The following is a 13,549-nucleotide window of genomic DNA, read 5'->3' on the forward strand; positions in this document are numbered from 1 at the left end:
TCGCCATTAATTAGTCCAGACCTGACTGTAGAATATCATGAGTCTTAATTTCTTACCAAATAAAAAAAATGAAAAGAAAAGAAAAAGAAGAAAAAATCTACACGTCTTATTTGTTGTATGGAATTTATAGGAAATTTCCTGGAGTTTGGACAATAATGTAGGGGCAATATTATACACTGAAAAAGTCATAAAACTAAATAGTAGTGGTTCCAGTCAATCCGCTGTAAATCAACTTTCTCCTTTAAAAAGGGAAGCTCCCAAAGTGGAAAATCCGCCAAGCAACATATAAAAGATATTTTTGCAGATTAAGTGTGTTGAGAATTAAGAAAGATGGGAATAAAGTTACGGGTAATGCTAGTGATGATGGTGCTTTCATTACTAAATGAATGGTATTGTTTAGGGTGTTAGGAGGAAGAAAGGATTGCTCTTTTGTACCTCAAAGTAAACATGAACTTTCCAGATGGAAGATCGCTGCTTTCACGGGTGGTTAATGAGATTGAAACTGTCTGTTGTCAATGATACGGGGTTGAATGCAGCAACACAACTAAACGAGTAATCCTACTTTATCTTGATGCCTCTAGGAATTGGAAATTAGGACATTGGTATTTTAATGCCTCTCTATATCTTCCCTTTCAAAGGCTTAGAAATCTCTCTTTGCAGTGGAATCAGTTATTAGGCTGGATTGAGAACGAAGGTATGATGTCATCTCTCCTTACTTAGATAGCTTCAATTTTATTATTCCTATTTTGTTTGAGTGATAAATAATATATGTTGAACTTTGTTGTAGGTTTTGACAAATTGTCGAAGTTGAGAAATAGGCCCTTGATCTGAGTTACAATTCATTTCATCGCAAAATTTTGTCATCTCTTAGTCAGCTTTCTTCTCTCAAGCATTTGAGATTTCGAATATACCTTTTAGAGAGAGAAAATTACGGTAATAGTAAGTTCAAAATACTTCATATTCTGGTGGTTATTTCATAGATCATGTAATTATCGAAGAATCAGCCCTTTAGACAATAAATCAAGTTATTATAATTAAACTTTTCTTGTTGCAGTATAAGATAAGCAATTTCTCTAAACCTTTAATTTTCTCTATTAAAAGTACAGATCAAAAAACCAATTTAACCTTATTAGTGTATTACGAGAAAAAGCAAAGGGAGTAAATAATTTTAAAATACAGTAACAATACAACATTTTTGAGAAAAAAAACATACGAGTGCTAGAATTTTTGGAGTGAAGACCAGATAACGGAATTTCAACTTTTACTAATTCTTTGAATGCAAAAACATAGTCCATGGAAAAAACAATATAAAAGCTATAAACTCAACTGAAATTTTAACATTAATTAAAGTTGTATATAGAAATGAAAATCTCAATTTCATTTTAGATAAATCTACTTACCACACCGTAACTTTTTGTTTTTAGTTAAAGGAAGGCAGTACTTTCAAAATTTTATTAATTTGCCCTCACTTGTGGCAGAGGAATATCGTAGTTACATGTGGAAAAATGAAAGCAGTAAATGAGGAAGACTACTTTCCTTAAAATAATTGAAAATGCTAAAGAAAATGTGGTAAGTGGTAAAAGAGGAAGTACTACTTTCCTTACAATAAGATTTGATGCAATTAATGGCAAAAAACAAAAACAACTACAACTAAAAATTAAAAAAGAATTACAATTCATATTCTAAAGTTGGGCAGTCCATATCTATCAATTTGTGCGATTGCTTGATTATGACATGGTAGGTCAGCAGATCTATACGTTTGATATCGCCGGTGCTCCCAACTTTCTGTGGCAATAATGTCTGCAACCTGGTTTCCCTCTTTGTAGATATAGGTAACTCTATCTCTATCGAAGGAGATGATGTCTGTAATCCTTCTGAGTATGCCTTGTATAGCCCATGGTCCTCCACCTTTGGTGATGCAATGAATGGCTGCACTGGAATCTGCCTCAACCCAAATGTCTAAAAATCCAAGACCTCTACCCAGTAATATCCCATCAAGAATAAACTTAAGCTCTGCTTCTGATATCTTACACTATCTATATGATGTTGAAAATGTCTATATGCATTTCTCTATGCAGTCTCTAATGATGCCTTCCTCGCTCACAAAGTCATCCTTGACACATCCATCAGTATTGATCTTTATAGATCCGACTAATGGAGTGTGCCACTAAACTATAATGAGGGGAGGAGATGAAGGGAGGGTCAAAGTAATCCCAAAGAGTGGAGCAAGCTACATGACATTACGCCAGTGTAATGGTCGAAATAATCCTCCATTGTGAAGGAATGATACCATACGATATATCTTTCAAATGATTCGTCTTGATCTCATACAGATACCCCTATGCTTTGCGCCATTTCTTTCTATCCATAGAAACCAGAAAATTAGTAGAGGGATAATGATGCAAATGTGTCCACTCCAAGTAAGCTGTCCAGAGTAACGCCATCATAGAAATCTTTGTCTGATGCTCTCGCCTGCAATCATAGTAATCTGAAATAAGAGGACAAAGTGCTGCTAGACTTGATCTAATATACTACTACCAGTAAAAATATGGGTAATTGTCTCAATCTCAGAACAACATTGACATTGAGAAGCCAGTTGACTGCCAACTCTCCTTTGATTAATAGTATCCACTAGAATCAAATCCTGCCACAATTTTCAACAGAAGAATGAGATTTTGGTAGGTATGGTAGGGTTCTAAAGGAGACAAAATGAATCTTGTAACGGTTTGCTAGGACAAATCAACTGCCATGCAGACTTAGTGGTAAATCTACCATCTGATGTAGCCCTCCAAAAAATATGATCTGGGACGTCAATACATAATGGCATGTTCACAATCTGTTCTGCTATAATTGGTGGAAGAGCCTATATTAATCGTCCAAAGTTCCATCCAGTCTCCTTGAAAAATTCGTGCACCCTCTCAGGTGTGTGTTGCCTATGTGGGAGGATCGACACCAAAGAACTATCTCCCATCCAACAATCATGCCAAAAGAAAATATGACCAGCCCCAAGTTGCCACGCAATGTGTGGTTCGACGCACTTCTAACAGGTACTCAACTAAGGTTTTCAAGTTTCTATTTTATGAATATTGGACATTAATACACTTTAATACGCTTAAACCTGAATATTACCCTTGAGAATTCTATGTTTCAGGCATCAAAAGTATGCATCATCTCCAAGTATTAAAATTAGATGACTTATACGTCTCCAACATTAGCAACATGGTGCAATCTTTAAAGGCATTCTTTTACCTCAAGCACTTCTATTTTCGGTACAATTATGCAAATGAAAGTATTGGATCCTATGGTAAGCCAAAAGAATTATAATTCCAAGTCACATAAATTATAATACTAAATGCAACATGAACTCCATATTCTCATGCACATTCCATTGCTTACATTTATAAGAGTTGAGACATTTAAGACAGCTGGAGGGACTGTTCTTGGATTATTCTAATGTGGACTGGAACTTTCTACAATGTATCTTCCCTCAAGATTTTATCTTTGTCCAGATGCGGACTCAATGGCACCCTTCCCGTTCAAGGTAAACTTCAATATCTTATTTGTTAAACAATGATTTTCATGACTTGGCATACTGATCAAAAAATTATTTCTTCAATTATTTCTATTTTCACTATTTTACAACTTTCATTGCCTCTCAATTGGACTTCTAGTTAATAAATGCGAAGTCATCTCACGATTCTCTTTTAATGGATGCAAAATTACAATAAGATTTTTCAAAAAAGAATAGATATTGATTACCTCACTGTATAGAAAAAAAATGTATGAAAACATCTGTTTTGTATCAACAGAACTATTTAACTTCATCATTTAGGACTTTACAATTAATATAATTTGAAGAGGTTAAGCTAATAGTTACCTAAAAGAAATTAACTTTTACAATCTATAGTGTTTTTGTTTTTTTATATAAATTGGTGACAGTGGAAATAAGTAAGTTAATAGTTACATTCAAAATAAGTAACTTATTGTCGTCATTCACCAATAAAAAAATTCACTTTTAAAAATGAATCTTTCTTACTTGAAAGTAAGTTTCGAGACCAAAAAAAAAAGGAAAAAAAAAAGAAAAAAAGAAAAGAAAGAGCTTTCTCTTTACAGGTAAAGCCTTTATATTCCCTATTTCATTGGTGGACTTTGAGTGGTATCGTATTCATTTGATTTGCAGGGTTGAGCGAACTTAAAAACCTCCAAGAGTTACATCTTAATTGGAAAGAGTACGAAGGAATACTTCATATATTGCAAACATGATATCTCTTAAATTCGTTGAACTCTCACACAATACTTTCACCTGAAGTATTGCCTCCCCTCCATTTTGAAACTCACATCACTTGAATTTCTCTCCCTTTCAAGTAACAACTTTCAAGTTCCAATTTCTTTCAGGGCATTCTTTAATCATTCAAACTAACTTTTTGGAAAATTATGAAATAATAAATGACAACGAGTTGGGAAGTTGGGTTCCCAATTTTCAACTAGAGGTTTTTAGTATGTCGAATTCAAGAGGTCGTCCATCATTACCCAACTTCTTTTATTATCAATCCAATTTGAGAATTCTTTACCTCCTAAATAACAGCATAGGACCGAATTTTTCAACTTGGTTGTTGGAGAACAACACAAGACTTATGTGACTATCAATGGACATGTTCCAACTAATAAAACTTTAGTTTTTCGAAGCTTGGTCTCATTAAACATATCAACAAATATGTTTGATAGTTGGGTACCTTCTAGTTTTGGTGACTTAAAATATATAGAATTTTTACACTTGTCGAGCAATAATTTGTCAGGCAGAATACCGCAGGAATTAGTTATGGGATGCTTTTCTCTGCATTTTCTCAAATTATCGGATGTTAAATCTCAAGGACAAATATTTCTAGAATATATCAACCAACTGTCTGGATAGCAATGAGTCCTCAGGCACCATTCCAAAGATTTTGTCTACCATCCCTCTTGTAGTGTTAGACGTTAGTAACAACAGTTTGTCGGGCAGAATTCCTATCAGCGGGTAATATGACAACATTGGTTGAAATTTCTCGATCTAACAACTAGCTTGAGGGTCCAATTCTGGAGGGAATTTGCAGTCTCAATTATCTTCGCCTCTTAGATTTGTCCGAGAACAAATTATGTGGTTCAGTCCCATCTTGCTTCAATCCATCAATGCACATCTATTTGAACAATAACCAATTGGAAGGTGAGCTCACATATGCATTTTACAATAGCTCTTCTTTGGAGTTATTGGACCTTAGACGGAATATGTTCATGGGAAGTATCCCTCACTGGATTAGTAATCTATCAAGCCTGAACATTATTCTTCTCAGCATTAACCATTATGAAGGCACAATCCCTCACCAATTTTGTGAGATGAACCAACTAAGGATGATAGACCTTTCTTTTAATTTTCTTTCGGGTCAAATCCGGCACTGCTTTGATAACTTAACTAGGGAGAAGTCTGGAAGGTCTAGAGAATCATTGATGTCTTCATACACAACACCCAGGTCTTACATGTATAAGGTTATGTTAGAAAGGGTCTATCGTGCGACTTTCCATGAAACTGAAGTTTCCAAATTAATTGACGTGCCAATTACAGTGACATTCATGACAAAGAGAAATTATTATACTTACAAAGGTAGCATCCTCAATTACATGTCAGGAATTGATCTCTCTTTTAATAAATTACTTGGTAAAATTCCGGATGGCCTTGGAAATTTAAGTGAGATCCACTCATTCAACTTGTCGCACAACTATCTTATTGGAACAATTCCAAAAACACTCTCAAACCTATATCAGATCGAGAGCTTAGTCTCTCCTATAACAACTTAGGTGGGAGGATCCCCGCTGATCTGATCAAGTTAAACAATTTGGCATTCTTCAATGTGGCGCATAACAATTTAACAGGTATGATACTAGAGAAATTTTAGTTTCGGACTTTCGATGAAGATAGTTATCAGGGAAATCCTTATCTTTGTAGCCATCCATTACCCGTTGATTGTATTAGCACTGGATCAACACCTATCTTGCCATCTGCTAATGATGAAAGTGAGGAGCACGATTTTATGGACATGGAGTTCTTCTACATAAGCTTCATCATATCTAATTTATCTGTAGTGATTTGCATTGCTACAGTTCTATCCATAAATTCTCACTAGAGAAAAACATGGTTTCATTTCATCAAGGTTTATATAATACATTTTTGAGGCCGTGTGTTCTGGACAATATTCCCATTTTCTAAATCAAGGTATTTGCTTTAATTCTGTGTGAAGATCATCATATACTATACTAACTTTTATAACTAATATATATTTACAATCAGACTAATCAATTTTGTCATTTTTCTTTCAAGATTTGATAATTCGAAAGTAATGAAGCAGTGAAGCAAAATATAACAGCATGATAGGAAGCCAAGATGGCCGTGTGTATGCATATTCAATCATAGAAGTATGAAATGATTTTCAATTCCGTACTTGTATTAATACATGGGAAGGTGATATGTTTCCCAGCTAAATGATTTTGTTTGAGAAAAACAACAAAGAGCAACACAGCAGTTGATTTCTAAAAGATTTATATTAGAGCTTCTTCATTTAGTCGTTTTCCTTAGTCCATATGTAGAATTAGTGCATTAATTTTAGGTCACATTTTGTTTTGTCAAAGAGAGAGTGTGCAAGCTATTATTCAGTTTTATATTTTTGTTATGAAAAGTGATAGTACCTTGAAAGGATCATTTTTGGACTCTTCATCTATGGATGCAAACTTTCTTCAAAGCATTGGATGCAAACTTTGCCTGGGCATGAACTCAACGGCTCCCTTTCCAATGAGGTAAATTTTTCACCTTTCAATGAGGTAAACTTTGACATATATAAGTTTCTCTCTATGTATGAGTTTTTTTCTTCAATTATTTCTATTTTCAGACTTGAATTTCAGTATTTCTCTTCTATTTCAATTGAACTTTTTCGTTATTTGTTTTACAAAGAAATTTTTAAAAAAAGTGTGATAAATGCTAAGTGGTCGAGCTTTTCATAAATATGTTTCTTAATACTTGAAGAATGTGTATATATATCTCTCTAAAAATAGGTTGTTGTGTCTAGATTTGTTAAGAAAATCGTAAGAAAATAGTTACTCATGTTACCAGTAAATCTAAAATAATATGCAAGGACAAATAAAAATGAATCCGATTGTCAATTTTTATTGAACGGAAAGCTAACTTCATTAATAAAAATTTTATAATCAACCCCAATTTTCCTTATCTTTGTTTGGTTTGTTAGTGATTAATTTAAGAGGGTGTTGTCAACTTAATATACTCAAGGAGATGGATTGGATTAGAAATGAGTATTGCTTCCATCATGTCTAGAGAACATGACATCTCTTCCGATTGATCGAGCTCTCAAGGAATAAGTTATGTGGAGATATTGATGTGTCTTTGCTTTCGAAACTCACCCCACTTAAATATTTCCATTTAAAGTAACATTCACGTGCCCATTTCCTTTGTGGCTTTATTTAATCCGTCGAGTCTTTGTTTCATATTTGCCAAAGAAAATGAAGTAATAGCAAGTATTGTGTTATGAAAATGGGTCCCTAACTTCCAACAAGAGGTTTTCAGTTGGTCAAATTGCCATCTAACTCTACCTCACTTTTTGAGAATTCTTGATCTCTCACACAACAACTTGGGGAGAAATTAGCCAACTTGGTTGTTAAAGAACAACACTAGACTCGAAGGAGCCTATTTTAGAGGTAATGCTTTTAGAGGAACTCTCGAGTTGTTAGCAAGTACCAATCTCAATATGGAGACTTTGATATTTCTAATAATAAATTTATTGGACATATTCCAACTAATATAAGTGTAATATTTTCAATTTTAATTCCAATAAACATGTCCAAAATGTGCTTAATGGTTGTGTAAATGTTATGTCATAGGTCCAATCGATTTCATACATAAACACTTTTAATATGATTGATGTATTCTATTTATGATAAATGTATCATTTAATTGAATTATTATTCCGATATATTAAATTAATCCATAGATATACAATTTGATAACGTGTTAGTCACAATAAGCTGTGATTATGAGAAATAAATTACATATAATTGAATTTTAAATTATCCATAGTAGAAGTAATGACAAGAAACGAATATTGATATTATGGATAAACCAGCACATATGACATTTCTCACTTATGAAGTGAGTAGGTAATATTTAAATGGATGCGTGGATATTTATTAAGAGAACAAAATATTGGAGACCCACAACACAGATTTCGCATGGATAACTATCCGATGGTCAGTGGTTAATCGTTAACATCGATGGTGGAATTGGTTCTTGGACTTGATGTCATTACAGTGCATATGAAAACTGTCATATTTTGGTAGTGTTGGATGACACAACTCATCTTGAATTAACCTAATGGATCCAAAATGTGACTTGTACCTATGAAAGATGCTAAATAGATGCTAGATCTACCACCAAGACTAACTATGAGTTACTACTAATTATGATCCAAAAATAAGATACTTATGAAAAAGAAATAATACAATGGCCCAAAATAATTACTTCGTACTTTATTAAAATGAGTATATCACTCAGTATGTCGTCTGGCTTTAACTCCAAAATCATCAAGCTCCTTAAGTTATTAAGAAACAATTGCTGCCTATAAGAAAAATCATGGGAAATATTTGAGAATAGTTATAATTTCTCATTATTGGATCTCAAAGATCAATTCTTTGAATTCCATATATATCACAGAGGCCCCTTTGTAAGCTATATGTACACGATCAAGACCAGTATCTGGTCAAGAGAAGCTTTGTAGGATAGAACATGGCCAATGCCCCTTGTGAACTAGAAGAATTATATAATCACGAGTACTCTTCTAGTTGATCCCAATGTCACATGTATCACATTCCAATACACAATTAATCCATATATAATCTTTGAATTCCATATATATGACAGTGAAAAAACATTTCCATATTAATAATGTAACTGAACAAACAATTCACATAATCGCACATAATATAATAGTGCAAGTACTATATCAATATTTGAGAATATATAAGTTTTTCCACTCTACAAGTTGTAGATCGATCATGACTTTAATCTTCTCATCACCTCCTCATGTTCAAAAACCAAATATGACATCTTGCACTCGTCCTAAGAATTATATCTCCTCACTAAGGTGCTTTAAACATATTTCCTACCATTAGAAATAGAAATAATAATTTACTAATAAGAACTTGAAGTCTAATGTTTAGTGTAATGTCATAATACCAGGGTCACTAATAACATATACACCTTTATATAAGTTATTTCAACACCTAATCCCCAATATTTAATACTTAATTTGGTTTTCATACTAAAAACCAAGAAAATAAAAAATATTATCAAATTCAGCACTGTATTTCAAGACTATTGAAACATGGCACAGGTTTCTGTATATTGGAAAGTGTTACCAAAACCATTGACAGAAATAGCACTTTCTGGAAAGAATTTTAAAAGCAGCCTGTGTAGAAATTGGTCCGGAAGAAAATGAGGTAAATTAAGCAAAAATATAATCTCAAATCCTTGTCCAACTCTAATATATCATAATCAAGTGTTTGGTATCATCTACACACAATAGATTTGGAGATTGAGACTCTAATTTACAAACACATTTCATGTCTCTTGTATACTTCAACATAAATCTTTCCATATTCATATTTCTTGCAGTAGTATTCTTAAATTACTCAATTACGTCTTAATAATTTTAATTCATGCTGAACTTCAAAAATAAACAATTTTTCATAAACTCTAAATGAAATAATTTAACAATCTTATACTTACCTCCTTAAATTAAAGGAGAAATTGAACAGAAAATTTATAATTTTGGAGATATCAAAATCGAATATAATTAGGTGTACCTTTCTTCGATTTCTCGGTGTTTGCTTCGTTTTCCTTAAGTTCCCTATTTTAAAATACCAAAATTCTGTATTCAATATTATCTTTCTAATTTCTACTTTTGTTGCTTCCGTGTTTGAAATAGTGTATAACGTGGGAATATAAACTTTAATATGAAGCAAAGGCCATAATGAGACCGTAGTAATTTCACAATCGAACAGATTTTGCAAAATGGAGTTTGAATTAGGTTCTCGGAAGAAAAAAATAGGCGCTGGATGCATCATCATGATTGCATTAGGTTGGGGATGGATAAGAACATGTGTCTGGTTGTACTAGATTTATGAAACTCTAGAACTTTTATATTGGATGTTTCATGGGTGTTATCCATCAATTTAAACAAAATAAAAATAAAATTCTAGTTTTTCCCATAATTTTATCACTCTTACCGTTGAACGAATTTCCCTTCTTTTTTTTTTTTTTTTTTTTTTTTTTTTTTTTTTTTTTTTTTTTTGGCTTTATTTAAGGTTTACTCTCTAATGCCAATCATATCCTTCTCAACATTATACCCCAGCATTGTTTCTTAAAATTTTTAGCAATTTCCCATCTTGACAATTGGAGAGAGCTGGAGCGAGCTAGTGATCTCATGCCTTCTTTGTTTTGAAATTATACGAAAACCTATAAATATTGGCGGCCGCATGAACTTTTGACGATGTGAAAATAATGTTAGAAGCCTCAAGTAGTTATGTAACATCATCTATATGGTGAAGGGGTGGGAATGCATTGAGATGACAAAATACGATTTTATGATTAGCTTATACAAGTGCAGAAGATGCTTAAAACAAATAATCCAACTTTTATTTCTTGGGAGGTGTAGTTGGTGTGGTAATTCTACGAGTAGCTCCTTAGTTCTTGATGATTGCATCTAGTTCAAAGTTCTAGATTCAAAGGAGTTCTACAATTTTTTATGAATATTCCTAGTGAGGCAAATAACTTCATTGATTCACTAACAAATTCTAGATAAGCGAGACAAACTCTTTCAGTATGAAGCATAGATAGGATTTGGTATGCTCGTCACTTATAGGATGTGTGCAAAAAAGGAAGCTACATGTTGGGATGTGTTGATTAAGAAAACTGTATATCTTAATATTGCACTTGGTAGAATTTTGAAACTGATATGCCATAGTTGAACAAATGGTAAAACTCTAAATGATATTATTGCAGAAAAAGGGAATAGGTCTTCTGAAATTTTAACACTTGGTGGTGCTAGTAATGTCTAAAATTGTAAGCACATTGGGATTAATTTACTCACGTGTTGTTTTCTCTTTCATTGTAACCTAATTGTACTTAGGTTTCATCTATTTGCTATTGTTATGTTTCATTTGTGTGTTGATTCAGGGGAGACACAACCAGTGAAATGGGCAATGCGGTTAAGGGTGGCCTTATCTATTTGCTATTGTTATGTTTCATTATGTTTCATAATTTTAATAGTTGCTCGATGTATTTTTAACACGTAGTTAATGATTGAATGTGCTCTTTCTACCTTGTTCTTCCAAGGAAAAAGATAGACTTGAGGATAATCCAGAAGAGGAATCTTCACAAGTTGAAACTGAACATGATTCTGAAGCCGAGCAAATTGAGAAGTTGGGGAGTAGATCATTAGGGTAATTAGCCTGGTGATCTTTATGTTATAATCATGGTTACTTGATTTGTCCATTTGTCTCCAATGCCGTTGCTTCTATGCAATTTGTAGTTATATAACTTATCGTAGTTTCGAGCTTTATAGAGGATGCAATAGTAATGCTTCAATCCCTACTCGTTTTTAGTTCGGTGGTATTGTTTCACATTCTAACATTCAAGTGTATTGATTCAAAAATTTGTAATGAAATTTTCAATTTATATGCAATTCCAAACAGAGTGTCATTCTCAGTTTTGCCAGAAAATTTACATAAATTGTTGTTAATGGTCAAAAAACAATGCAAAAGCCACTTTTCGAAAACGTTGCGAAAATGGTCTTTGCAACAAGTTTTGCAACATCTAAAAAAGTTGCGAAAAGTCACTTTTTGCTATATCTTAAAAACGTTGCAAAAAGTTCACTTTTCCCAACGTCTAAAAAACACTACAAAAAGTCACTTTTGCAATGGTGAATAAACGTTGCCATATCTCTTCCCTCAACAGCAACATCGACCCCCGCAACACACGCTGAAACGCTACAAATAACATTTTGCTACTCACCGCATCATATCATCAGACGTGTTGATGTGATTGCCGTTTCTACTTGAATTGGAATTTTTCCTTTCAGACATCCTAGTTCCACGATTTTTCTTCTATCTCAACTGTATTTCACTCGTGCATCACTCAATATTTATCCTGTATTGACCTCACCACTCCGCCTTTTTCTACACAGTGCTTTCGTCTAAGTGTTTCAAAGAACAAAGTAAACTCAACGGGAATTTAGCCATATGGATCCTAAATCAGGTGTAATCAAGACAAGTAACTTGGAGAGGACTTCAAATAGTTGGAATGAGATTTTGAATAGAACTAATGGAATTCAAGATTTGATTGAAAACGAAACTTTCAATTGACTAGAAGGAAATAATTGTGACTCAAAGAAATTGTAAAAAAAATTGCTATAGAAAATGAACAATAAAAATAATAATTTCTTTTTTTTGCCTTTTTTGGACTCTTTGTATAGAAAATTTGACTACAACTCCAAAAAAACAAACAAAAGTTTATTTGGATGCAATTTTGAATAGAACTAATGGAATTCAAGATTTGATTGAAAACGAAACTTTCAATTGACTAGAAGGAAATAATTGTGACTCAAAGAAATTGTAAAAAAAATTGCTATAGAAAATGAACAATAAAAATAATAAATTCTTTTTTTTGCCTTTTTTGGACTCTTTGTATAGAAAATTTGACTACAACTCCAAAAAAACAAACAAAAGTTTATTTGGATGCATCAAAGACTCAAAATTCAACAAGGACACAGAACACATGAACGCGGCAAATAGGAAACAAAATAAAAATTAAAAGACTCAACAAAGAAAATTAAAATATATAACCTCTACTAATTTGATGCCTAAGCTCTAATACCATTGATGTGAACCACGTAGCAACAGAAACTACGAAACCCACAAAAGATTGTCCAACCCAAGAAAGCCAAAATTAATCCCGGTTTGCGGACTTGAACCAAGAATAATGAATCAAGCAACCTTGCAATACAAAGATGTGAAGGCCTTCCTGATTACACGATTTGTAATTCACACCCGATGTTGAACGCCACAAGATTTTCACGGTGATAAGATCAAATTGTTCCAAAATGAACAAAGGAATTGAAAGCAAGAAATTTGCCTCTCTTTATTTTCTCTCAAATAATGTCTAAGTAGTACAATGAGTGAATGGAAAACATATTTATGCTAGACCCTAAAAACTAGTTCAAATGGAAATAATGTTTAAAGATTACAAAAATATCAACGGTAGTAAAATTCTAGCTTAATTAGGTAACTTACGAAAAACGAAAAATTGCATCTCGATTTATAACCATGCGGTCGCATTGTTCATCATTGTGCGGCCGCATGGAACAACTTGATCATGCGCTTTTAGTCTCAGTGAGCCACCATGCGACCACATGGGACTTGACACTATGCAGTCAATAGTAGTTTTTTTTCAACTCCG

At 33.0% G+C, this 13,549-nt stretch overlaps 1 protein-coding gene and 1 pseudogene across 1 annotated transcript; both read left to right on the top strand.

The window, feature by feature from the left end:
* Nucleotides 1-245: 245 nt before the first annotated feature.
* LOC111366741 lies at nucleotides 246-11,784 on the top strand (annotated as a pseudogene).
* LOC111367456 lies at nucleotides 2,129-3,547 on the top strand. Its single transcript, XM_022988338.1, has 3 exons — nucleotides 2,129-3,047; nucleotides 3,152-3,304; nucleotides 3,406-3,547. Exons 1-3 carry the CDS (start codon nucleotides 2,936-2,938, stop codon nucleotides 3,543-3,545), a joined length of 405 nt encoding a protein of 134 aa, XP_022844106.1. The 5' UTR covers nucleotides 2,129-2,935; the 3' UTR covers nucleotides 3,546-3,547.
* Nucleotides 11,785-13,549: the final 1,765 nt, after the last annotated feature.

This window comes from Olea europaea, chromosome 18 (genome assembly GCF_002742605.1).
Source record: "Olea europaea var. sylvestris chromosome 18, O_europaea_v1, whole genome shotgun sequence".
NCBI classification, from domain to species: domain Eukaryota; kingdom Viridiplantae; phylum Streptophyta; class Magnoliopsida; order Lamiales; family Oleaceae; genus Olea; species Olea europaea.

Bases quoted from the DNA above. Each gene is read 5' to 3' on its own strand.
- LOC111367456 (XM_022988338.1), top strand. From the start codon at position 2,936: ATGTGGGAGGATCGACACCAAAGAACTATCTCCCATCCAACAATCATG. The intron at 3,048-3,151 runs GTACTCAACTAA...TCTATGTTTCAG, and splicing joins GTTCGACGCACTTCTAACAG to GCATCAAAAGTATGCATCAT. The intron at 3,305-3,405 runs GTAAGCCAAAAG...TACATTTATAAG, and splicing joins TGAAAGTATTGGATCCTATG to AGTTGAGACATTTAAGACAG.